Genomic DNA, 26,129 nt, shown 5'->3' on the forward strand with positions numbered 1-26,129 from the left:
GAACTATTCCTGTCTCCAGAGATTTGTTGAACAAGTCTTTAATAGGACTCGCCAGAACCTCTCTGAGCTCCCTTAGTATCCTGGGATGGATCCCGTCTGGTCCCATCGCTTTGTCCACCTTCAGTTTTTCAAGTTGCTCATAAACACCCTCCTCCGTGAATGGCGCAGAATCTACTCCATTTTCTCGTGTAACTTTGCAAGACAATCTCGGTCCTTCTCCAGGATTTTCTTCTGTGAACACAGAACCAGTGGCGTACCTAGGGGGGGGCGGGGGGGGCGGGCCGCCCCGGGTACCAGCCCTAAGGGGGTGTTCCCGGCCTTGCCGTTCAGTCCCCCGCCACCCCCGAAGGACCGCTCGCCCCCCTGGCCTCCCCGCACCACCTATGAACAGCCGCAGCAGGATCGCGAAGTCAGCGTCAGCATCCCTGCGCTGCTTCCTACGACGCGATCCCGCCCCTCCTCTGACGTCAGAGGAGGGGCGGGACCGTGGCGCAGGAAGCAGCAGGGATCGCTGACGCTGACTTCGCGATCCTGCTGCGGCTGTTCATAGGTGGTGCGGGGAGGCCAGGGGGGCGAGCGGTCCTTCGGGGGTGGCGGGGGACTGAACGGCAAGGCCGGGAACACCCCCTTAGGGCTGGTACCCGACGCTGACTTCGCGATCCTGCTGCGGCTGTTCATAGGTGGTGCGGGGAGGCCAGGGGGGCGAGCGGTCCTTCGGGGTGGGTCGGGGCATCAGGCCTTCAGGGTGGGGCGGGCGGGCAGGCAAGCAGGCTTTCAAGGGGGAGGGGGTGACAGGCAGGCAGGCAGGCCTTCAAGGGGGGACAGGCCTTCGGGGGGGGGTGCAGACATTCAAGGGGTGCAGGCCTTCAAGGGGGGCAGGCAGGCCTTCAGGGGGGTGCAGACCTTCGGGGGGGGGGTGTAGGCCTTTGGGGGGGTGCAGACCTTCAAGGGGGTGCAGGCCTTCAAGGGGGGAAAGGCAGGCAGGCCTTCAAGGGGGGGACAGGCCTACAAGGGGGGGGGGACAGGCCTACAAGGGGGGGGACAGGCCTACAAGGGGGGGGACAGGCCTACAAGGGGGGGGACAGGCCTTCAAGGGGGGGTGCAGGCCTTCAAGGGGGGTGCAGGCCTTCAAGGGGGAGACAGGCCTTCAAGGGGGGGAAAGGCAGGCAGGCAGGCCTTAAAGGGGGGACAGGCCTACAAGGGGGTGGGACAGGCCTTCAAGGGGGGGACAGGCCTTCGGGGGGGTGCAGACCTTCAAGGGAGTGCAGGCCTTCGGGGGGGGGGTGCAGTCCTTCAGGGGTGGGGTTTAGGCCTTCAGAGGGGGACAGACCTTCGGGTGGGAGGTAAAGTCCTTCGGGGGGTGCAGGTCTTCAGGGGTGGGGTGTAGCCCTTCGGAGGGGGGACAGACCTTCGGGGGAGGGGGGTCCTGGTGTAAAAGTACACAGAGGGAGAGAGGGAAGGGGGGGTTCAAAGATACATGCATATGCCAGACTTTGGGGGTTAGAAATAATGGGTCTAAAAACAGAGGAGTGGGAGAGAGATGGTGCATAATGGGATTTAGGGAGGGAAGGAACAGAAAGGGAGAGAACTTGGAAACAGGGGATGGTGTGGAGGGGGGATAGAGATACTGGATAGGAGGATAGTTGGGAACAGAAAGGGAGAGATGGTGGATCCTGGGGTGGTGGGGAGTTGAGAAAAGGTGAATCTGTGGATGGAGACAAAAAAAAGGAAAGATGCCAGATCTCCGGGAGAGGGAAGGGAAACGGAAGGGGAGAACAGAGATGGCGGACGGATGGTTAGCACGGAGAAAGGAGACCCTGGCAAGCAAGACAACAAGAGCCTGGGACCAACAAGATTTGAATATTGATCAGAGAACAAAAGGTAGAAAAAATAATTTTATTTTCTGTTTTGTGATTACAATATGTTAGATTTGAAAAGTATACATGAGACAGCTTGAAATGGGAACTTTTCTATTTTTGTGAATGGCAAGGCTGAGTTCAGTTAAAATATATGCTTTATAAGAAAATATAATAATGTGTTTTATAAAGTTTATAAGCATTGCTGGCATACTCGGTGAGGTGTTCCTAGTGTTGGTGGTGGTGGTAGCATGTCAGTGTGTTGAGAGGAAGAGGTAGTCTGGGAAATTCTGCTGAGCAAACTCTGGGCCCATTTCCACCCCCAGTTAGTCCACTCCACTCAACTGGTTCACACACTGAGTGGGTCTTTGGGTGTTATTTCTGGGTAGTTGTTTTAGAATCTCTTCCAGTGGTTTGTCAGTATCTCCTTCTGGTCCAAGGAAGGAAACTTTGTCAACCTTAGCATTGACCTTCAGAATATGTTTGTAACAGCGCTGCTTGTGTGGCATTAGGCTATGTAGTGATCGAAAGAAAAAAACAGACCTTTGCACATTTTTGCACTATATGGTGGGTGTATGAGGAGATTCATTTCCTGCACAGTTAAGTCCATTTTTTCTACTGAATAATAGTATAGGTACAATGAAAGTAAATAGCAAAAATGTTTGAGTAGATAATTAAGGAAATCTTTTTCATATTGCTTGCTTATGGACTGGGAAAAAAGACTGTTCAAGCAAATGTCTCCAGAACTGCTTTAATGGAAAAATGTGATTTTTTTTTTTTTAAGTACTTTGTGAAATTTATTGTTGTTGTGAAATTTATTGTTATACTTTGTTTAAACTTAAAAAGCGGTGTCATTAACAGTGAATCTAATCGAAAAATCGATTCAACAGGGTGAATCGGATCGAATGAAATATTTTTCTCTGAATCGGGCAGCACTATTGGCTACCATGAGAATGGGCTACTGGGCATGATGGACCATTGGTGTGACCCAGTTAGGCTATTCTTATGTTATGTTCTCATCTGTAGGGGCCTTTGTTTTCACTTCTTATTTTAATGTATTTTTTTCCTGGGAACTTATCAGTGTTTTTTTATAATGGGAACAAAAATGGAAGAGAATTAATGTGTGTGGAATGGGGGGGGGTAACTAATTTCTTCAGCTAAATAATTCAATCCACTTCAAACAGACATAGGAGAACTCACGCACCATTCACACACCCTCCAACCAAAAACGTCAAAAGAAAAAAACTGTTCGACAACCTCCTAGCCATTCGAGCTGCAACACTTGACCCCCAACTCTACAACCTATTGACCTCGACCACAAACTACAAAACCTTAAAAAAAGAAATAAAAACCCTTCTATTAAAAAAACACATAAAACCAAACTAACATAATCAGAACTGTCCCAAGCATCACCTGCAACTACTCCATATGTACTTCTGATGTCATGACAATTCAGACATAATTTATGTTATGTTATGTTTGGAATAATGGTTACATAAATGAGGTTCAATAAAAGAAAATTTTCTGTGGGAGCATTTGTTGGAACTTCTGTTATCCTGATTTCTTCTATCTGTGGGCTTTCTTTAGCTAACCTACTTATCTGGGGCTTTCCACTTCTGCAGCTGCCCTTTTCACGGTCCACTTTGCGCTTGCACTCTCTGGGGAGGGGGGGTTGGGTCTGGGCTTGGTGGGGTAGGTGTGTCTGGTAGTTTTGTCTGGGTGGTGGCTGGGTGTTTCTTGGGTGCTTGTTGTGCGGATTGGTGTGTCTGGTGAGCGGTCTGGGTGTTGTTGCTTGTGGGGGTTTTTTTCATTATAAAATATGGCTGAGGGTCTAGTCCGGCTTATTATTCTTGTGGGTTCTGGGGTGGGATTTGTTTGCTTGCCCCAAGTTTTGGCCTTTTGTTGTGTATTGCTATGCCTCTCATTGGCAATTTTCTCTTGGGAGAGGCTTGTTCATGCTTGTTGTTGCTGTTACTCTCATTCTGTGTTCTTTTTGATAATGTATAAGTTTCTGTACAGACCATGGTTGCTTGTCTGGACCTTTTGCCATTCTCAATAAAAATACTTTGGAAAAAAAAAAAAAAAAAAAAAGAAAATTTTCACTGCCTGTTTCTATTCTGACCATTTATTCCATTTCATGGTTATTGCAAAAAAAAAAAAAAAAAAAATTTTACATGAGGGGGGGGGGGGTGTCAAAAAATGATGGGCCCCGGGTGCCACATACCCTAGGTACGCCACTGCACAGAACAGAAGTATTTGTTTAGCACATTTGCTTTCTCCTCATCACTCTCCACATATTTGTTCCCAGCATCTTTTAGCCTTGCAATTCCATTTTTTATCTTCCTCCTTTCACTAATATATCTGAAAAAATTTTTATCTCCCTTTTTTACATTTTTAGCCATTTGTTCTTCCGCCTGTGCCTTCGCCAAACGTATCTCTCTCTTGGCTTCTTTCAGTTTCACCCTGTAGTCCTTTCTGCTCTCCTCTTCTTGGGTTTTTTTATATTTCATGAACGCCAACTCTTTCGCCTTTATTTTCTCAGCCACTAGGTTGGAGAACCATATCGGCTTCCTTTTTCTCTTGTTTTTATTGATTTTCTTCACATAAAGGTCCGTAGCCATTTTTATCGCTCCTTTCAGCTTAGACCACTGTCTTTCCACTTCTCTTATGTCCTCCCATCCTAACAGCTCTTTCTTCAGGTACTTTCCCATTGCATTAAAGTCCGTACGTTTGAAATCTAGGACTTTATCGTGCGGCCGCTCTCCACTTTAGCCGTTATATCAAACCAAACCGTTTGATGATCGCTACTACCCAGGTGAGCACCCACTCGAACATTAGAGATACTCTTTCCATTTGTGAGGACCAAATCCAATATCGCTTTTTCCCTTGTGGGTTCCGTCACCATTTGTCTGAGCAGAGCAATTTGTCTTCACGCAATTGTCCGCAGGCATTTGTCTTGCGCGCATTTGACTATGAACCGAACACAGGTTATCCCATCTGAGGACTGACGATGCTGTAGTAACAAGTAATCTTGTTCAGCCCACCGTGCTTTCTTATAGACTTTCCAGAGAATTGATCTTGGATAACCATATGCGCTGAATTGCTCAAACAATAGCATTGCTTGAAATTGAAATTCTTCAACTGTGGAACAAATTCATCTTAGACAATGAAACTGTCCTACTGGAATACTTAACTTCCCCAGATGGCAACTTTTATAATGTAATAAAGCGTTCCTATCTGTTTCCTTACGGAACACTGTGTAAGAAAAATCATACCCTGTCCATGTTATCTTCACATCCTCCCAAAAAAATCTAATGACCATCCAATGAAAAAGTAAATTTCAGATTGGGGTCACATTGATTCAACCACAGGAAAAAAAAAATGTTTTAAAATATCAAAGGAGCCCTGGCACAACAAAAATACATCATTAATCAAGCTTTTCCATAAAGCAATAAAGAGATTAAATGATGAAGATATTAAAAACTGTTGTTCAAAGTTTCAGGTTTATTAAAATTTTTGATTAATCGCTTTGTCTTTTTTCAAAGCGATGAACATACATATATATAAATAGAATTAGTTAATATTACAATCTTAAAAACAAAAATTAAAACATTAATTATACATAATCGTAAAAATAAATGTAAAAGAGACAAAAAACATGACATGACATGAGTTTAGGGAAAAAAGGGATAAGAACTACAAAATATAATTAAAAGAAGGTTGGGTAAAAACATAAGGTAGGAATTTATTTTCTTTAAATATTGAATCATTGTGTTCCAGATTATAAGTTATTAATCAAAAGCGTCTTTGAAAAGGAACGTTTTTAAATTAATCTTGAATTTATCAATATCGTGCTCTTTTCTTAGGTAGATTGGCTCAAAGTGGCTAACATACAAGAAGCTACTGCCTTCCCCTTTACTTTCAAATAATATCTGTCCTGAAACATTAAAAAATCCTTTTGGAGAGCAACACATAATAAAATAGCTAAAAAAAAACATATTAGAGGCTGTCTGGATGCTGGATGGGATTCTAAAATATTTTCTATAATATCAATTACTGTATCCTGTGAGATATTGGCATACAAAGCTTCATTATCAGCTGTCACCAAGGTCAAAGGTGCTGACAACTTACAAGCAAAAGACAAAAAAAAGTACTGCAGACAGATGTACAAGATGCAGACAATGTTTATTACAAACAACCAAACAGATTGTTGCGTACAAATAAACCACTTTATCAGGATATGGGACCCGACGCGGTCCGTGTTTCGATCAACACGTCTTCTTCAGGGATCCCAAACAGAGGCAACAAATATGCCTGATCTGTGTGCTAAGGGGCTCATGATCGAAACAGAAAAACGTCTAAAAACCGGCCTAAATCGGCACTTGAACGATCAGTAACAAAAGACGCCCAAGTGCCGATAATCGAACAGGGTGTTAAAGACGTATTTAAAAATGACTTAGGCCTTCACAGTGCTGCTGAACGACCAGAGCTAAAAGGGGCGTTTTAGGAGGAGTGGTGAGGGCGGGATTTGGGCGGGACGTGGGCCATCTTAGACTTAGTCGTACTGCATGTATAACCGAAGGCTTTACAACACTGCCTAGACGGAACTTGGACGTAGTGACTTAGGCCATCTAAAACCAGGTCTAAGTCCACAAAAGGTATCCAAAGTGACCAGATAAGCACTGCAGACACAAAGTACAGACCCCCACACGCAGCCCCAGTGATCACTGGTTCATAGACAAGTCAGCGAAAGACAAAGGCGCACGCCGACAACTGAGCGCAAGACGGAGGTGCGCGCCAAAGAAAATTACAGTTTTTAGGGGCTCCGACAGGGGGTTTTGTTGGGGAGCCCCCCCCAGTTTACTTAATAGATATCGCGCCGGCGTTGTGGGGGGTTTGGGGGGTTGTAACCCTCCACATTTTACTGTAAACTTAACTTTTTCCCTAAAAACAGGGAAAAAGTGAAGTTTTCAGTAAAATGTGGGGGGTTACAACCCCCCACAACGCCCCCACAACGTGGCGCAATCTCTATTAAGTAAAGTAAAGTTCCCCCCCCACACACCCCCATCGGAGCCGTAAAAACAGTAATTTTGCGCGCTGCGCGCCTTTGTCCTGGCGCGCTTTTGACCTGACACCGTGATCACTTATCCCCCTCCCCCAATTAGTTGATTGTTTTGAGTAAAGACTTGGTATATTTAACACCTTCCTCTTTTTTGGTGATTGTTTGATGAGAGACAGGGGTAGACTGACAGGGATCTGTGCCTGTGGGCAATGGCATAGCGAGGGAAGGAGGCACCCAGGGCAGCCAAGCCATGCACCCCCTACTCTTCCCCGGCACTCGAGAACCCTACCCCTCCCCCGCGTATCTCTTGAAATGTTCAGCAGTGCAAGCAGCATCTTCCACCTTCTGCTCATGCCAGCCTTAGCTCCCTTCTGACATCATATCCTGGTCCTACCACCAGGAAGTAACATCAGAAGGGAACTGAGGCTGGCACAAACAAGAGGTGGAATATGCTCATGCCAGCAAACATTTCAAGAGGTACGTGGAAGGGGAAGAAAGGAGGAGAGGCGTCGACACCCTTGCCAAGACCGCCTGGGGTGGTCTGCCCCGCCTTACTATGCCACTGTCTCTCGGCAATAAGGGTCATGGACCGCCTCCCACTAACTCACATCTCTCCCTTCATCCCCCTAGATGCAATCTCTCTCTCTCTCACTCTCTCTCACTCACTCACTCTCATTCTCTCTCACTCAACATCTTTCCCTTTCATTCTTTCTCCTTCACTCAGGTACACCATCTCTGCCTCTCCCTCCCCTTGGGTGCACTTTCTTTGCCCCTTCCCTCCACAGCTCCATGATCTTCCCCCTTCCCCACACCTGGGTCGAACATCTCTGCCTCCCTTCCCTCCCCTCCCTTCCTCAGGTCTAGCATCTCTCTTCCTCCTGAGCCCAACTGCTTTGGGCCCTCAGCCACTGCCCAGTTGCCTTAATGATCAGTCCACACCTGATGAGAGGTCATCGATATTCTCAAAATTCTTCATGTTAAAACATCTACATTTATAAAAGTTATCCTCTCACCGGTTGCTTTCTGTTCTGTTAATGGAATCTGAAATTTTTTTTAAAACCTTTCAGATTCTGAACAATGACTACATGGGAAGCCTTTTCAATTTTAATTATGTTGGCTATAATACATTTATTTCATGAAGCTTCATATTTGTCTTGTCTATGTATCTGGAATGGATTATAAACTCCATTTCTTGTGCATATCTGTTCAGTGCTGTGTTCGTCAGGCCAGTTGCTATAGAAATGATAAGTAGCAGCAGTGCCGTATGTTTATCCTGCTTTGTTTGCACCATCTGCATAGGGGGTCCCAGACTCTGGATGAGCGCAAAGCTCATCTTCAAAAAAGAACTTCGAGGCAAATTGCGCAGCAGGTTAATGCAGTGGAAAGTACTACAGCAAGTGTCTGGGCTCCAAGTCAAATTCTGCTCATAAATGGAGATGATTTAAAAGTCAACTGGATGCACTTTTGTGTGCTTTGCAGTTCAGCAGAAATTGAAAAGATTCATTGGAGATTATGCTGGGTGAATTTTCAAAGCTTGTTTATCAAATAGTTTTTGCCAGGGATTTGTTCTGTTGAATCTCATGGCGAACGGGAAGCATAACTTCAGAGATTTGGCCATAACTTGTAGAAATGTGATGGTCCAATTGCCTGTGGTTTTTTTCACACACACACACACACATACGCACTTAGAAAGGAGCAAAAAAAAAAAAAATCAGAGTTATCAATAGCTTATTCCAGGATATTGTAACTTGCAAAATGATTATTGTTTTTTGTTTATCATATGGGACTGGGACAGATCGGTTCCTCTTTGACAACATCAGTAGGGTCTCCTCTGAAAGTTGTAGGCCTCATATAAGTTTTTGGCAACTTTGTGGTTTCGTTTACTCCTTTTTATCTTAGGAACACAATACAATGATCCACCATTTCAGGAGTGAAAGGTAGGGGGGACTTGAGTTCTGGGTGGGAGATAGAATGTTGAAAAATGTATTGATGACTGTTATTGTTGGAACAAGCTGGTTATTGTTATATCTAATCTAATCTAATCCTTAGGTTTGTATACCGCATCATCTCCATGTTCGTAGAGCTCGACGCGGTATACAGTAGGAGAAATAGGAAGGAACTACAACAGAGGGTTAGAGGTAGAGGTGTGAAGAAAATTTAGAGGATTTGGGATGCCAAGATATAAGAGTTTCCTTGATTCCTAAGTTGGAGGGAGACTTACATTTTTTGAGAAAAGCCAGGTTTTCAGATGTTTGCGGAAAACTTGGAGAGAGCTCAAGTTCCGAAGAGGGGAGGTAAGGTTGTTCCAGAGCTCAGTGATTTTGAAGTGGAGGGAGGTCCCTAGTTTTCCTGTTTGGGAAATGCCTTTTAGCGTTACTTTTTCATGCCACTATTGATTGTAATACATTTCTCATCAATAAAAATTGATTTAATTTAAAAAAAAAATCTAAGCTCAGTAGACTGAATAGAAACTCTACGGTCAATATTCAAAGCGGTTTAACTGGCCAGAAATGACTGCTGATTAGTTAAATCTCTTGTGCGGGTATATCTGCTAATTTTCAGCAGCACTCAACCAGTTATCGTTGTTGAAAATTAGAAATTGGCCATTATGGGGGCGGACTCGGCACTAGGCCATGTAACTGCTAATAGTCATCATTTAACTGGCCAGGGTAACCACATAAATGGGAGTGCAGTAAACACAGTTCTGTATTTATGTTGCCATGCCTGGCAGCTTAAGTTCTAAATATCACAGAAACATAGAAAATGACGGCAGAAAAGGGCCACGGCCCATCTAGTCTGCCCACACTAATGGCCCACCCCCTAACTACCTCCATGAAGAGATCCCACATGCCAATCCCATCTTTACTTAAAATCTGGCACGCTGCTGGCCTCAATTACCTGTTGTGGAAGATTATTCCAGCGGTCAACCACCCTTTCGGTGAAGAAATATTTTCTGGTGTCGCCATGAAATTTCCCACCCCTGATTTTCAGCGGATGCCCTCTTGTTGCCGTGGGTCCTGTAAGAAAGAAGATGTCTTCTTCCACCTCGATACAGCCCGTGATATATTTTGATCATGTCTCCCCTTTCTCTGCGTTCCTCTAGTGAGTAAAGCTGTAACTTACCCAGCCGTTCTTCATTCGGGAGATCCTTGAGTCCTGAGACCATCCTGGTGGCCATTCGCTGAACCGACTCAATTCTCTGCACATCCTTTTGGTATTGTGGTCTCGGAATTGTACACAGTATTCCAGATGGGGTCTCACCATGGATCTGTACAACGGCATTATGACCTCGGGCTTACAGCTAACGAAGCTTCTACGGATGCAACCCATGATTTGTCTGGCCTTGGATGAAGTTTTCTCCACTTAATTGGCAGTCTTCATGTCTTCGCTAATGATCACTCCCAAGTCTCGTTCTGCTACAGTCCTTGCTAGGATCTCACCATTTAGGGTGTAAGTTCTGCATGGATTTTTGCTGCCTAGGTGCATGACCTTGCATTTTTTGGCATTGAAACTTAGTTACCAAGTCTTTGACCAATGCTCCAGTAGGAGTAGGTCTTGCGTCATACTGTCGGGCATTGAGCTTTTGCGGGGACTGTGCTTTTGCCTACTATGTTGCATAGTTTGACGTCATCGGCGAATAATGTAATTTTACCTTGAAGCCCCTTAGCCAAGTCTCTTACAAAGATGTTAAATAGGATCGGGCCCAAGACCAAGCCCTGCAGCACTCCGCTGATCACCTCCATCTTATCGGAGAGGGTACCGTTTACCACCACCCTCTGAAGTCTACCTCTAAGCCAGTCCTTAACCCATGCAGTTAATGTTTCACCTAATCCCATCGAACTCATTTTGCTCAATAACCTGCGGTGTGGGACACTATCAAACGCTTTGCTGAAGTCCAAGTACACGACGTCCAGGGACTCTCCTATATCCAGCTTTCTTGTTACCCAGTTAAGTTCTAAATATCAACTTAGGACCCCTTTTACAAAGTTGCGTTAAATGCACCGAAGCCTTTAGGAATTGAATAGGGCTTTGGTGCATTTACTACAGCAGCTCTGTGGCTTTGTAAAAAGGGCCCTTAACTGATAAACAGGATATTCAGTGCCTGGATGTGGCCCAGGACTAAATAAGCCACCACACTCACATTACCCCCTCTCCATTTCCAAATACGATTCAAACTCTTCTTACTGCATCCCCTCAGTATCTCTCCACACTTCTCTCCTCCTATGCTCCCCCTGAACTCCATTCATCAGACAAGTCCCTCCTATCCATACCCTTCTCCTCCACTGCCACCTCCAGGCTCCATCCCTTTTATCTTGCTGTGCCATGTGCATTGAACAGACTGTCTGAGTAATTACATCAGGTGCCTTCTCTGGCAGTATTCAAATCCAAGCTGAAAACACTTATTTATTCAATTTTCTGTACCGTTCTCCTAAGAGAGCTCAGAGGTACTCAAGCATTTTTCCCTGTCTGTCCAAGTGGGCTCACAATCTATCTAAGGTACCTGGGGCATTAGGGGGATTTGTCCAGGGTCACAAGGAGCAGCGTGGATTTGAACCCACAACCCCAGGGTGCTGAGGCTGTACCTTTAACCACTACGCCACACGCTCCCCCCTAAGCTGCTAAGATGCTGCCTTCAACTCCTAACTCCCACCCACCATAAAAGTACCTATGTCCATCCTATCATTCTGTCTGCAAGAAGCTCCCCAATCCCTATGTGTTCTGTCTGTCCAAATGGATTGTAAGCTAGTCTGAGAAGGGACTGTCTATTGTGTGTTGATTGTTCAGTGCTACGTATGCTTTTCAGCCCTATAGAAATGATATATATATATATATATATATAGTATATTCCTTTGTTACTAAGTTACTTTATAGACCACTTTAAAGTACAGCTTACCTTTGGCTTTTAGGTGCCCACAATTACACCAGTTCTATGGTTGGTATAAGTGGTCACACTTAAATGTAGTTTGTATATGTTACACTAGTATTCTATAACACAAAGTAGTAATTGAATTCTGGAATTCGTTGCCAGCGTGGTGAAAGCAGTTAGCTTAACGGGGTTTAAAAAAAAAAAAAAGATCTGGATAATTTTCTAAAAGAAAAATCCATAAGCCATTATTAAGATGGAGTGCTTATTTCTAGGATAAGCAGCATAAAATCTGTTTTACTCTTTTGAGATTTGCCAAGTATTTGTGACCTGGATTGGCCACTTTTAGAAACAGGACACTGGGCCTGATGAACCTTTGGCCTTTCCCAGTATGGCAACATTTGTGTTCACCTACTTTCCTTTATAGGACAGACTTCTACCAAGCACCTGGTTATACAATTGCTCTCTTAATGCAGTGATATGGAGGTACCCCTTTCTGCTTAGAATTGGTCATACATAACCAGGTCAGTATTAAAACATGCTTATGCAGTTGGCAGTGTCTGCCAACCACATAATTACTTCTTAAAAATAAACTGGGCCAAGCCATGCATAAATTGTGGTTGTTCAAGTTGCAAATGGACAGAATTTATGTATCTGATTTGGAGCCATCTGGCAGCAGAAGAAAAGGTTACATGGAAAGCAGTGAAACATCAGCCACTTTCGGTGTACTTTAATATGTGCCGTAAGGGTGTATGCCTCCGGCTGGATCTTCTGATTACAAGGTATTGGGGGGGGAGGGGAGTTGGTGAGGGTGTTCTATCCTTTAGGGGGGTCAGTCACTGGGTGGAGGGGTGTTTCAGGGGGGTGTTCTGGCAGGAGAGAGTGGGCATCCCTCCTGCTTATCGTAATTGGGTAGGCGGGTGTTCTGGCAGGAGGGTGTGGGCATCTCTCCTGCCTATCGTGGTTGGGTGGGGGATATTTTGGGGCGGTGTTCCGGTAGGAAAAGTGGCCATCCCTCCCGCCTGTCACAGTTGGGTGGGGGGGCATGTTCCCTCAGGAGGAATTGGGCACGTCTCCTGCCAGGAGATGCTTCGGGAGGGGGTGTTGGCAGGAGGGAGTAGGCATACCTCCTACTGCCCAACTTCAGAGGGGGGGGGGGGTGTTCAGGAGTTCTCTGCCACTGCGGTTGCCACTGAGCTGATTGTGGCAGGGAGATTCCCTTGTTGCAATCACCTCAGCGGCAATGCGATTCTCTAACCAGTGCCTGTGACATAGAAACTGATTAGAGATTTGGGGTGGTTAGGTGGGATTAGATGGGGTTAGGCATCTGTCCATCAGGAGCTGGGAAGTGTCCAGAAGCTGGGAAGACCAACAATCCTGAGAGTCAGGTCCTTGAACTCCCCATACCTGGTCCCTATTTCTGCTTCCCCACTACCCCCCACTAACAGCTGCCTCCGGCCTCAATTGGAAATGTTGCAGGACTGCTGTCCATTCATGATGAATTCTGTTTGCTGTATAGTTTCTGAGTGGTACATTTTCAGGTTTTTATGTTGCGTCTCAGTATCTGGCAATGGAGGGATTTCATTTTGCTGTTACTTAGGTGATACTGGAATTTGAATGTACTGTATATTTGTTTTGTTGTATGACGTGAGGACTTTGCATACAGTTTTTTTAAAATGTAGAATAAGCAAATTCATACTAAACTTATAGTTAAAAAGTGAAATATTTAGACGTGCTTTCTTCAGTTGTGAATTTAGTATTCAGTGTGTCACATACAAGAATGTCGTCTGGAAGGTGTGTCACAACAGAGGAATGGCTGAGGACCACTGCTCTAGACCAAAGGTCTATCTAGTCCTCGATCCTGTTTCTTTTTATTACAGGTATAAACAGAAAGGGTGAGAGATGTGTGGAACACAAGAGGTGGTGGAGACAGAGACTGTGTCTGAGTTCAAGAAAGTGTGGGATAGGCATGTGGGATCTCAGAGAGAAGAAGAGATAATGGTTACTGTGGATGAGCCATTTGGCCTTTATCTGCCATCATGTTACTATGTTTCTATATCCATAAAGTTCTATGACATCACAATGCAAATGCTAAGAGCCTTAGCCAATAGGGAGAGGAGGAGATAGTGGATGCTACAGATGGGAAGACTGGATGGGCCATTTGGCCTTTATCTGCCATCATGTTCCTCTGTTTCTATAACCATAAAGCTCTATGACTTCACAATGCAGGTATAAAGAGCCTTAGCCTATAGGAAGAGGGGATGCAAATGCTAAGAGCCTTAGCCAATAGGGAGAGGAGGAGATAGTGGATGCTACAGATGGGAAGACTGGATGGGCCATTTGGCCTTTTATCTGCCATCATGTTCCTCTGTTTCTATAACCATAAAGCTCTATGACTTCACAATGCAGGTGTAAAGAGCCTTAGCCTATAGGAAGAGGAGATGCAAATGCTAAGAGCCTTAGCTAATAGGGAGAGGAGGAGATGGGCAGACTAGATGGGCCATTTGGCCTTTATCTGCCATCATGTTACTATGTTTCTATTTTTCAGCTTTTCTTTTAGATGCATGGTCACAATTCCTGTGGCATTGTGACCAAAAACTATGTTTCTATAATCATAAAGTTATATGGCATCACAATGCAGGTGTAAAGAGCCTTAGCCCATAGGAAGAGGAGGAGATGGTGGATGCTGTGAATAGGCAGATTGGATGGGCCTGAAGAAAACATAAATATAAACCCTAATCACCTACACAAAACAGCAATACAAAACTTAATTATGTTATATCTGACTTGTCCAAAAGAAAATTGTCTAAATGAATGGGATCCAAGCAAACCATAATATTTTTCTCCATTCACCAACAAACATTCAAGGAAAATTTGAGGAAAAATGTGAATCCAAAAGCCAAAACATAAGGTTTAAGCTTTAGAAAAGTCTTCCACTGTAATTGTGTAGATCTGAAGACATCAGGAAACACTGTTATAGCCTGACCACAAATAACATGTTTTTCTTAGAAAGATACAGTAAGCTTTTAAAACTAACATCTTTTGAGCCTGTATTGGAACAGATTCTACCAGAGTTGCTCATTTTGAGATTACACTTCTCCCTCCGTATTCTCTGTGATCGGGGATTAACAGAACCGCAAATACAGAAAAAACGCAAATAACTTTTTCATATGTTATTCACGGTTTTGGTGAAGAAAGTGCTGGGAATCGGCGATTTTTCTCTGTAAACGCTCGGAATCAGCGATTTCTCTAGGCAAGCTGATGTCATTTGGGGGGGGGGGGGAGCCAGCAAGCTAAAAACCGTGAATAATTGAAACCGCGAATATGGAGGGAGAAGTGTATCTCAAGAGAGGATTCCCAAAACCTTAACAAAACCCAAACCATCTGGGAAGTTAATTGAATCAAAAGCACCCTCTTGATTAAGACTTTTAGTACCTCAAGGAAGATAATACAAATTGCTAGCATTAATAGAATCAATAGACAAATGTATATCTTATAGATACATTCGGTAAAGTTTAAAGGGATCCAGAAAATGAATCATAGGAAATTCTCCAAATGTAGATTGCGTTCTATAGAGACATTTTCCATATTTTCCCATCTGAAGAGGAATAGCCAAACTCTCTGTACTAGCAACCTTCTCTGGCCTTTAATTTTAGCAGTCCTGATTTCTCGATCTGTGAGCTTAGCTACAGCTTTTTCTGTAAATTTGCTTTACAGTAATAACTTATCTTGAAGCGTCTTTTCCATCCTAGTCACCGCCATCGTCACATCTTTTGTAGGAAATTGAAGAAAATCAAAGTAGCTGAGGTGATGGTAGTGAAAAGCGTATTTTCTATTCTGTATAATGCACATCGGACCAAATTCTACATATGATGCTGAAAAGAATTAGCACTAAACTCTATTCTATTAATGGTACTCAAAGTTGGGCGCCATTTATAGAATAGCACGTAGCACTGGAATCTGTGCCCGATTTTTGGCGTGAGGATTTATATCAGGGTTGTCCAACATGGGTCCTCAAGGACCGCAATCCAGTCAGGTTTTCAGGATTTCCCCAATGAATTTGCATGCACTGCTTCCATTGTATGCAAATATCTCTCATGCATATTCATTTGGGGAGTGTGTGGTGCAGTGGTTAGCGCTACAGCCCCAGCACCATGGGGTTGTGGGTTCAAATCCCACACTGATCCTTGTGACCCTGGGCAAGTCACTTAATCCAGTCCCAATACCTTTCTCAAATTTGTTTCAAAGTCTTCAAATTGATACAAACTCACTGAACATTTATCTGCTTCAATCTCTTCTAAGCACTTTAAATTATATTAAGGGGAGAGCCTCAGATCCCCGTGTGCTGCTGATTTCTGCAACTGCACTAGAAAGGGAATGAATCCTTACCGGCTCTTAATCCCCCTCCCGTCCCGCACGATGCTTCAACTTAGAACATCCAAAGATCAAAAAATCAAACTATTTAACTGCAGGACAGGGTGTGTTGGTAGTTTTAAGAATGGCACTGCATCCCCACGATGTCAGGTCAAAAGCGCGCCAGGACAAAGGCGCGTGCAGACAACTGAGCGCAATGCGGAGGTGAGCACCAAAGAAAATGACTGTTTTAAAGGGCTCCGACGGGGGGATGTGGGGGGGGGAACCCCCACTTTACTTTATACAGATCGCGCCGCGTTGTGGGGGGTTTGGGGGGGTTGTAACCCCCCACATTTTACTGAAAACTGTACTTTTTCCCTAAAAAACAGGGAAACAGTTAAGTTTCCAGTATAATGAGGGCAGTTACAACCCCCCAAATCCCCCACAACGCCGCCGTGATCTGTATTAAGTAAAGTGGGGGGGTTCCCCAACAAAAACCCCCATCGGAGCCCCTAAAAACACTCTTTTTCTTCGGCGCGCTTCCATCTTGGGCTCAGTTGTCGGTGCACGCCTTTGTCTTCGGCGGTTTTGTTTATGAACCCATCCCCACCAGTCCTCACCGACATCAAGCTAGCTGCCGTTTCGCCCACAGGCTGCGTCAGGGGAAAATGCTTGAGTACCTGAATAATTTCTAATCCTCACAGAATTGTAGGATACGTGGAATATAAATACATAAATAAATCGCTGCTAATTGTCTCATTAAGCAATTAAATTGGGTGAATGCCTAAATCTGTGCTCACAGTTTTCAGCACCATAAGTAGAATTAGGAAGACTATACCCAAAGTGCGCGCACTTATTATCGGCAAACAATAAAATGGCCAAATGAAAATAAATAAAATAATCGTTTCCATAAATAACATGGGGAATGACGCAACACAAACATTTTTTGGATGCCAATTCCCAGTACCTACAAAAAGATCACTGTGGCTTACACGGCCACAAACCCTCTCAGAGCACTGGATTTGGCTTCTGACTGATATTCCCTTTAAGGCAGTGGTCTCAAACTCAAACCCTTTGCAGGGCCACATTTAGGACTTGTAGGTCCTTGGAGGGCCTCAGAAAAAAAATAATTAATGTCTTATTAAAGAAGACAATTTTGCATGAGGTAAAACTCTTTATAGTTTATAAATCTTTCCTTTTGGCTAAGTCTTAGTAATAATATTGTCATTTATAGCTAAAAAGACATATGATGAAGAAACTCTTTTATTTTACTTTTATGATTATGATAAACATACCGAGGGCTTCAAAATAGGACCTGGTGGGCTGCGAGTTTGAGACCACTGCTATAGGCTAAGGCTCTTTACATCTGCATTGTGATGTCACAGAACTTTATGGTTATGGAAACACACATTTGCAGGGCCACATTTTGGACTTGTAGGTCCTTGGAGGGCCTCAGAAAAAAAAGAATTAATGTCTTATTAAAGAAGACAATTTTGCATGAGGTAAAACTCTTTATAGTTTATAAATCTTTCCTTTTCGTTGTCTTAATAATAATATTCCAAAACAACCTAAATGCAGGCAACAAGCCAAAATTGATATCTCACAATAGCCACCTGTTAGAAACTATGGATCTCAAGTGCTCACGGTTAGCAGCCACTTGAACTAAGTCGGGGTACATAATAGCCCTCAATTGAGATAGGTTGGACCGATGATAGCTCGCATATGGGTTAGTGAGCCCCCTACTTAGTTCAAGTGGCTGCTAACCATGAGTATTTGAGGTTCATAGTCTCTAAGAGGTGGCTATTGTGATATATCAATTTTGGCTTGTTGCCTGCATTTAGGTTGTTTTGGTGTGTTACACCATTGATCAAATAGGGTTGAAGTTAATAATAATATTGTCATTTATAGCTAAAAAGACATATGATGAAGAAACTGTTTTATTTTACTTTTGTGATTATGATAAACATACCGAGGGCCTCAAAATAGTACCTGGTGGGCCGCATGTGGCCCCCGGGCCACGGGTTTGAGACCACTGCTTTAAGGTGATCAGGAGTCCCCAATCTACATTCCTGCCAGTGGGAGGTGCTGTTTCACTATCATATTTTCAATAGTGAGGGACAGGCAAACTCCGCAAGACTTCAAACCTGCCTGTCCCTAGAATTTTAAACCACAGTATTGAAGTATCACCTCCTACTGGTTGCAATGAAGTTGAAGGATGCCTGCTCAGCTTAGAGGGAACAGTGCCTCTTGCTATTTAGAACCAACTGTGATGGGTAGGAGTCCGGATTTCCATGAGCATGTCCTCCTTTTGAGAACATGTCCAGGGGTCTGGACAGCTTTTCAAAACAGGGCAGTTGAAAAACCTGCTCTAAATCGCATTGGGCAGGAAGAAATCCTGCGTGCATGTGACGTCATCGCGTGGCATGGATTTCCTCCTGCCCGATGAGAGCAGGCAGTGGATGGGGGGGGGGGGCAGGACTGGGGCATAACGGGGTGGGGATGGGTAGAACTGGGCGGGACTGGGCGGGAGGGCCTAGGGAGGGTCCGGATTTTACTATCATAAAATCTGGCAACCCTAGGTAGGAGCAAAGGGGGAGTGAACTGGAAAATCATAAGTCTCAATGAGATGATGATGTAGTCGAACTACAGGTTGTGATCACTGAAGGATGGAAACACCTTAGAATGTATGTAGTGAGAAAAACTGAGTACCAGTAAGTATGTTTACAATACACACAGGACAAAGGAACATTCTACCAGTGCCTTCCTGTCCCCAGACTTTCCTATACATGTCACTGGTTGCAGCAGGATATATGTTAAAAAGAGGAACAGAGGGATAGAAGAATACTTGCAGTAGGGTAGAGTATAAATATAAAATTATTCAATTGAATTGAACTCTAGGGAAAATGGGAAGAGCTGTATTCTACATTTGTATTTATTATCGATGTTGTATTACTGAATAAAAAAAGACAGTCCTGATGATCCTTATTCTGTGTGCGCGCAGATAAACCAGACCCTCCAGCAGGCCAGCCATGTGCATCGGACATACAGAGCTCCAGCCTCACGCTCTCCTGGTACGGCCCCACTTACGATGGCGGAAGCGTGGTGCAGTCCTACAACGTGGAATGCTGGGACGCAGCGGAGAAGAAATGGGCAGACCTCGCCTCTTGTCGGAGCACTTCCTACAACATCAAAAACCTGCTGCCCGACAGGGAGTACAAATTCCGTGTGAGAGCCATCAACGTGCATGGCACTAGTGAGCCCAGTCAGGAATCCGAACTTGTTAAAGTGGGAGACAAGAAGGAAGGTGAGTGTAGCAGTCACCTCCTTGGTATAGGGTGATAGAGGTCTCGGGTTCAAATCCCAATTAAGACCTACTGAGACCAAAACAGTAACAGAATTTAAGAAATCCTGAGATAAACACAGACAGGTTCATCATTTAAATTCCACAGTTGGTGGGGGGGGGGGGGGGTTGTTGTTTTTTTTAAATGCCAGCAGCAGTGATTAAATTATTCATAGATATTCAGCATGGCTCCTCTATGAAGGAGTAGTGCTGAATGTTTGTGCGAGGCAGAGCAGTAGTGTTCCAAGGGTAGGGTGATGGGGGCAGACTGGCCCAGGTTCAGGGAGAAACCACAGGGCCGCCCCCTCTGATGTCAACTTCCTGTTCTGTGGCAGGGGACTGGCAGAACCAACAGCTACACCCACCAGACACCCTACTGCCTGAAGGGAGGGAGTGCTGTGCCACATCCTACAAACCATGAGAACCGCTTTTAAGAAGCGACTTCCCTTTCCTTTCTGTTTTTTTCCCTTCCCCTCTTACCTCCCTTTAATTTTATTTTTGGATGTATTTTCAAATCTTTCCCTCCATTCTCGTATCTATTTTGCTAATGTCTCTGTCAGAGTCCTGTCCTCATTCCCCCCCTATTTTGTGAACCGCTTTGGCCTATTAAAATGCGGTATATCAAATTTCCTGAATAAATATAAAAATATGAATATTATTGTGTCTGTTCATTAACTATACATTTGAACAAACGTGTGTTAATGTGCATTAAAGTATGTCAACTAATTAATGCACTTCTTTGACGTGAATAAGAATAGGTAAGTAGAACCAACCAAGAAATTGACCCTGTAGATCCACCGATGAGAATCCAAATCCGAAACAAACGACTATGGAGACTGATGTTGCTGATGCAGACTTTATTGGAATAAAATAGTCAATAAAACATCTAGAACTTGATATATAGAACCCTACATGGACCGTGTTTCGACCTAAAAGTCTTCCTCAGGGGTCCAAGTGTGGTTTCCTCACAGGTGTGTAAAAGCTACGTCCACACTTGGTCCCCTGAGGAAGACTTTTATGTCGAAACACGGTCCATGTAGGGTTCTGTAGGTAGGTTTCACTACTGGTTTTGTACACCCAAGAAGATCTTGTATGCACAGTGCCATTTTGCATGATTCTCAATAATTGTAACTCATTACCTGTTTTCAATTGTTTGCATTTCAGAACCTAAAGAAGAAGCTGAGGTGTCGGATGACGGTAAGTTTTTTTTTAAACAGAGCAGACCAATCCATACAGCCTGAGCACATGTTTTCCATTAATGGGAATTCCTTACTGTCTCTTGTAGAAGAAAGTGAACCAGATTATCGTACTGTTAACATGAATACAACCCAAAAGGTGACAGACTTTTACGATATTGAGGAAAGATTAGGAACGTAAGTATACCTTTGTGCTTACAATATAACTCATTTACCTTTATTCTGGATATATTATACATTTGACTCGGGGTAAAACCAGGTCTAACGGGTATAATGGGCTTAATATTCAGCCACGGGTACCCCTTAGTGCAGGGCTGCCCAAGTCCGGTCCTCGAGATTTACTAGCAAGCTAGGTTTTTAGGATATCCACAATGAATATGCAAGAGAAGATTTGCATACCAAGAAGGCAGTGCAGGCAAATCTCTCTCATGCATGTTCATTGTGGATATCCTGAAAACCTGGCCTGCCAGTAGATCAGGAGACTAAGGATAATCCAGAACACCGCTGTTCGCCTCATATTTGGCCTGAAAAAATGGGATCACATCACCCCTTTCTACCACAAACTCCACTGGCTCTCACTAGAATCCAGAATCATATTCAAATTCGCCTGTTTTTGTTACAAAACAATATTCGGTTTATCCCCAAGCTACATCTCCCCTCACTTCACCCTAAACCACAACACTAAGAACTCCTGCAGAATTCAACTTTTCGCCTTCCCCTCCCTAAAACTATGCCACTCAAAAAAATTCCTTGACAAAACCTTCGCCTTCCAGGCCGCCAAACTAAACCCATGGCTAGCCCAAATAGTCCTCAAGGCCCCCAACTACCTTGACTTTAGAAAATTACTCAAAACCCACCTATTCCAAGACCAGGACCCTTAATACCCCTTCATTAATCTCCACCTCTCCCCTACTGACCCCCCCCCCGGACTCCCCCCTCTCCCCCTTACTTCTCTTCGCTGTTCGCAACTCTGATCAATCTTGTACGGAACCACTTGTAACTCTGTTTAATTAATGTGAACCACCTAGAACTCATCTGGGTATGGCGGTATACAAAAATAAAGTTATTATTATATTATTATTATCTTGAGGACCGGACTTGGGCAGCCCTGCCTTAGTGAATTATCCTCACTGTTTCACACACATACTTCTTAAATGCATATGTGGTTGTTCAGTTTTATATAAAAAACAAAACACTTTTTCAGAGTGTAATACATGCTTTTATATGGAGACAAAACTTTATAAAATATACCTGCTTATTAGGTTATGCTCTGATTTATTAGCAGAGAAAACCAAAGATACGTGTTCGGAGCACACGCGTTAGCCCAAAATTCAGCTCAGAATGAAAGGACAGACAAGTGCAAAGGGTTTCATCTCACTATCAAAGAATGCTTCCTTCAACCCCCTCCCCCCCACCTCCCAGACCCAGACCCTAAGAAAAACAGCCCCATCCCCTTCACCTTCACCCTGGTTAAGAAAGTCCAATTCTCCCAATGCTGACCTGACCCCACAACAAAGTCAGATTCCCTTCAAGATAACCCCAAGGCTGTCTCCCACTCCTTTAGAATAGAAGGTTCTATTCTTCACTAGCTGGGGGGGTGGCACTTGAGGGCACATCACCAAAGTCACATTCCAGATCTTTCAAAAATATTTGGGAATAGCTTTCCAACCTCTCCAACTCTTCAGTTTTCACATGTAGGCAAGTTTTGGAAAAGAAAAAGAATGAGAACAACGTCTAAGGGAAAGTGGGTGAGATATGTAATATGTTGACCAGTTCTCATCAGAAGGAAATAAACATGAAAAGTTTGTTTTGTTTTGTTTTTTTAATTTTGGATCCATCCACAAAAGTTTGGCCCAGTTCTACATACTAATACATTTTCTGTTGCTTTTGCAGAGGAAAATTTGGCCAGGTTTTCAAAATCGTTGAGAGGAAAAATGGAAAGGTTTGGGCTGGAAAGTTTTTTAAGGCCTATTCAGCAAAGGATAAAGAAAGTATAAGGCAAGAAATTAGTATCATGAACTGCTTACACCATCCCAAACTGGTTCAGTGTGTAGATGCCTTTGAATTCAAGTGCGACATCGTCATGGTCTTGGAGCTGTGAGTATTAAACACAAAATACACAATTGGGTCCTGAAATTTTTTTATAATTTTATAAATTAGAGTGCACTGTGTGAAGGGGCAAGCAGCCCTGGACCTCAAGATAGCCACAAGAGATATTTGCAATCAATAGAGACACTTCATAGGGTGGATGGCTTGCATGTTCATTTTGAAAACCGAGCTGGCTACCCCTGAACCATTTCTCTAACAATAATGTCCTAAAAGTTCAGGCAATATTTACTAACAGCTAGACTAAACTAAAATTAAACTAAAGCTTAAGTTTGTCTACCGAGTCATCATTCTGAGAAGTCTCGACTTGGTTTACAGCAATTAAATAAACAGGGAATGATTTACAAATGATAAATAGAAGATAATAGCAAAATTTCAACAGAATTAATTTTCAAAATGTTTGGCAAATAGAGTAGTTTTTAAAGATTTACGGAAAAATTGAAACGAACTGGAACTCCTTAAAAAAAAAAGGGGGAGATCATTCCAGAATCGAGAGAATTTAAAGACCAAAGATTGACTGAAGATCGTGACTCCTTTAATCCCTTTTTTAGAAGGAAGGGAGAGTTTAAATTGTTGGATTAAGAAGATTAAAGATACCATGTAGAATTTTAAAAGAAATACAAGCGCATTTCAATTGAATTCTAAAATAAACCGGGAGCCAATGAAGACTCTGAAGCAAAGGGTCAAATTTACGTTTTCCAAAGATCAGCTTCGCAGCAGCATTCAGAATTAATTGTAATCTATGAAGACAAATTTTTGTAATGCCGAGGTAGATAGCGTTACAGTAATCAAGACGAGATAATATAATTGATTGAACTAAGATAGAAAAATGACGGTGATGAAAAAGATGCCTAATCTTTCTCAGCATTCGCAAACTAAAGAAGTATTTCTTGACCAAGTGCTTATTAAATTCTCATTCTTCATCGTTAGCAGGTACATTAGATAGATTATGAGCCTGTCAGAACAGACAGGGAAATATGCTTGAGTACCTGAATAAATTCATGTAAACCGTTCTGAGCTCCCATGGGAGAATGGTATAGAAAATTGAATAAATAAATAAATGATGTTTGTTGTAGAAGAGAGGCTGATTGTATAATAATGGTGTTTTTGTGCTATGTGAAATTTTTAGTTTTAAGATGATTTTTATGTATAGTCAATTATAATTGTGTGTGTACTCCGCTTTGTAAAAAGTGGATTATAAATAAACAAACAGTAACCTAGCTCTCAGGACACATACTTCCCCTCAGGTTTTTAGGCTAGCCACTTGTACCATGCGCATTTCACTCATGTATATTCATTATGATTATCCAGAAAACCACTGTACTGAAGGAACCGTGACCTGTCAAAAGCGCGCCGGACATTGGCGTGCCAACATTCACGCCCCGATATTTATGCAGTCTTGGGGTATGTGTGTTGGGGGGAACCCCTCCACTACACTTACACTCTGGTTGAGGGAGGGTGGGGGGGGGGGGAACCCTCCCCCACTAAACTTACCACTCGCGCGTGAACTAAACTTACAAGGCATTTTGCGCTCTGAGGGGGTGTGTGGAGGGGGGGTCCGCACTCTGGTTTGGAGGGGGCGTTCAATGCCGATACAATCTTTCCCGCAAAACCCCCCACACTATACTTACATTTCCGCCTCGACAATTCCCCTCCGTTCATGCGCGCATTTGATGGAGCGGAATTGTCGACGTGCTGATGTCTTGTGCGCTATTGACGGTGTACCGAAGGAACAATTATTGTGCCTTAAGTCGGTTCTCTTTACAGGGCCATTGTTGAGCATGCATGGAACAGTCTCCCAGAAGAGGTGGTGGAGACAGAGACTGTGTCTGAATTCAAAAGGGCCTGGGATAGGCACGTGGGATCTCTGGGAGAGAGGAAGAGATAATGGTTACTGTGGATGGGCAGCTCTATGACCTCACAATGCAGATGCACAGAGCCTTAGCCTATAGGAAGAGGAGATGCAAATGTTAAGAGCCTTAGCCAATAGGAAGAGGAGGAGATGATGGTTACTGCAGATGGGCAGACTAGATGGGCCATTTGGCCTTTATCTGCCATCGTGTTTCTATGTTGGGATCCAGAGTAGAAATTTGGGAAGGGGCCACAAAATCCCCCAGCAGGTCATGTCTTCTTCAGTTTCAGATGGGTTTGGGGCTCCTTGAAGCTTGGGGGGCCCAGGGTATTTGTCCTGTGTGCAAACCTTTAGCACTGGATGTGTCTCTTAACTCATATGTGTTTGATCTACCCCGAAATGATTGCACATTTGGTAACTTGTTTTGTGGTTGATTGACCACTGTGCTTTCTTTCCAAACGGCATGTGAATATTATTTATAGCATGCTGTCATCAAGTGGCTGTAATGAAAATTGCTTTGTACTTAAAATGCCATGGGTGGTTTTACAGAAGAAACTGTATTTAGTTGCAGGTCTTTTTTTTTTTTTTTTTAAATCATAGACTCTTACTACAGTCTTAATCTAAGACTAATGGTTTGATTTCTAGGGTTTCTGGAGGAGAACTCTTTGAACGAATCATTGATGAAGACTTTGAACTGAGTGAAAGAGAAGTTATCAAATATATGAAGCAGATTGCAGAAGGCGTTGAGTTCACCCATAAGCAGGGAATTGTTCATTTGGACCTGAAACCAGAAAATATTATGTGTGTCAACAAGACAGGCACAAAAATCAAACTGATCGACTTTGGACTTGCCAGAAGATTAGGTAATTAGGTATTATAATGCTTCTGTATAGATCCATTATAGGACCTCACGTTGAATATACAGGTCTGGTCATTATCCAATCAAAAATAAACAAAACCTTGAAATCTGAAAATGTTCAGAGAAGGGTGACCATCATGATAAAGGGGCAGGAGCAACTCCACCATTCATGTCTTCTTCCCCTACACCATATGCAGGATTTCTCTTTCTCACCCCTTTCCACCTCTTTGTTGCATCTGTCCCTTCCTTTCGTCCAGCCCATTCCCAACAGTTCTTCCTCTCTCCCTTCTCCCCCCATGTGCAGCAACTTTCCTCCCCTCCCATCCCCCTGTGCACCAGCTTTCCTTAATTCCCTCCCCCTATGCAGCATCTTTCCTCCCCTCCCATCCCCCTGTGCACCATCTTTCTTTCCTCTCCTCCCATCCTCCTGTGCACAAGCTTTCCTTAATTCCCTCCCCCTATGCAGCATCTTTCCTCGTCTCCCATCCCCCTGTGCACCATCTTTCTTTCCTCCCCTCCCATCCTCCTGTGCACAAGCTTTCCTTAATTCCCTCCACCTGTGCAGCATCTTTCCTCCTCTCCCATTCCCCTGTGCACCATCTTTCTTTCCTCCCCTCCCATCCCCCTGTGCGCCATCTTTC

The 26,129-nt window shown here is 43.6% G+C and overlaps 1 protein-coding gene across 3 annotated transcripts in view; it reads left to right on the forward strand.

Annotated features, from left to right (window-relative positions):
* The window catches only part of MYLK (myosin light chain kinase), a 607,164-nt gene that overhangs the window by 527,229 nt on the left and 53,806 nt on the right, over positions 1-26,129 (forward strand). For all 3 annotated transcript variants that reach the window (XM_033946557.1, XM_033946556.1, XM_033946555.1), the window contains exons 23-27: positions 19,137-19,439; positions 20,640-20,672; positions 20,761-20,848; positions 22,565-22,768; positions 25,275-25,492. In XM_033946557.1, the coding sequence (XP_033802448.1) occupies positions 19,137-19,439; positions 20,640-20,672; positions 20,761-20,848; positions 22,565-22,768; positions 25,275-25,492 (846 nt within the window). The remainder of the gene's footprint in view (positions 1-19,136; positions 19,440-20,639; positions 20,673-20,760; positions 20,849-22,564; positions 22,769-25,274; positions 25,493-26,129) is intronic.

This window comes from Geotrypetes seraphini, chromosome 5 (genome assembly GCF_902459505.1).
Source record: "Geotrypetes seraphini chromosome 5, aGeoSer1.1, whole genome shotgun sequence".
NCBI classification, from domain to species: Eukaryota; Metazoa; Chordata; class Amphibia; order Gymnophiona; family Dermophiidae; genus Geotrypetes; species Geotrypetes seraphini.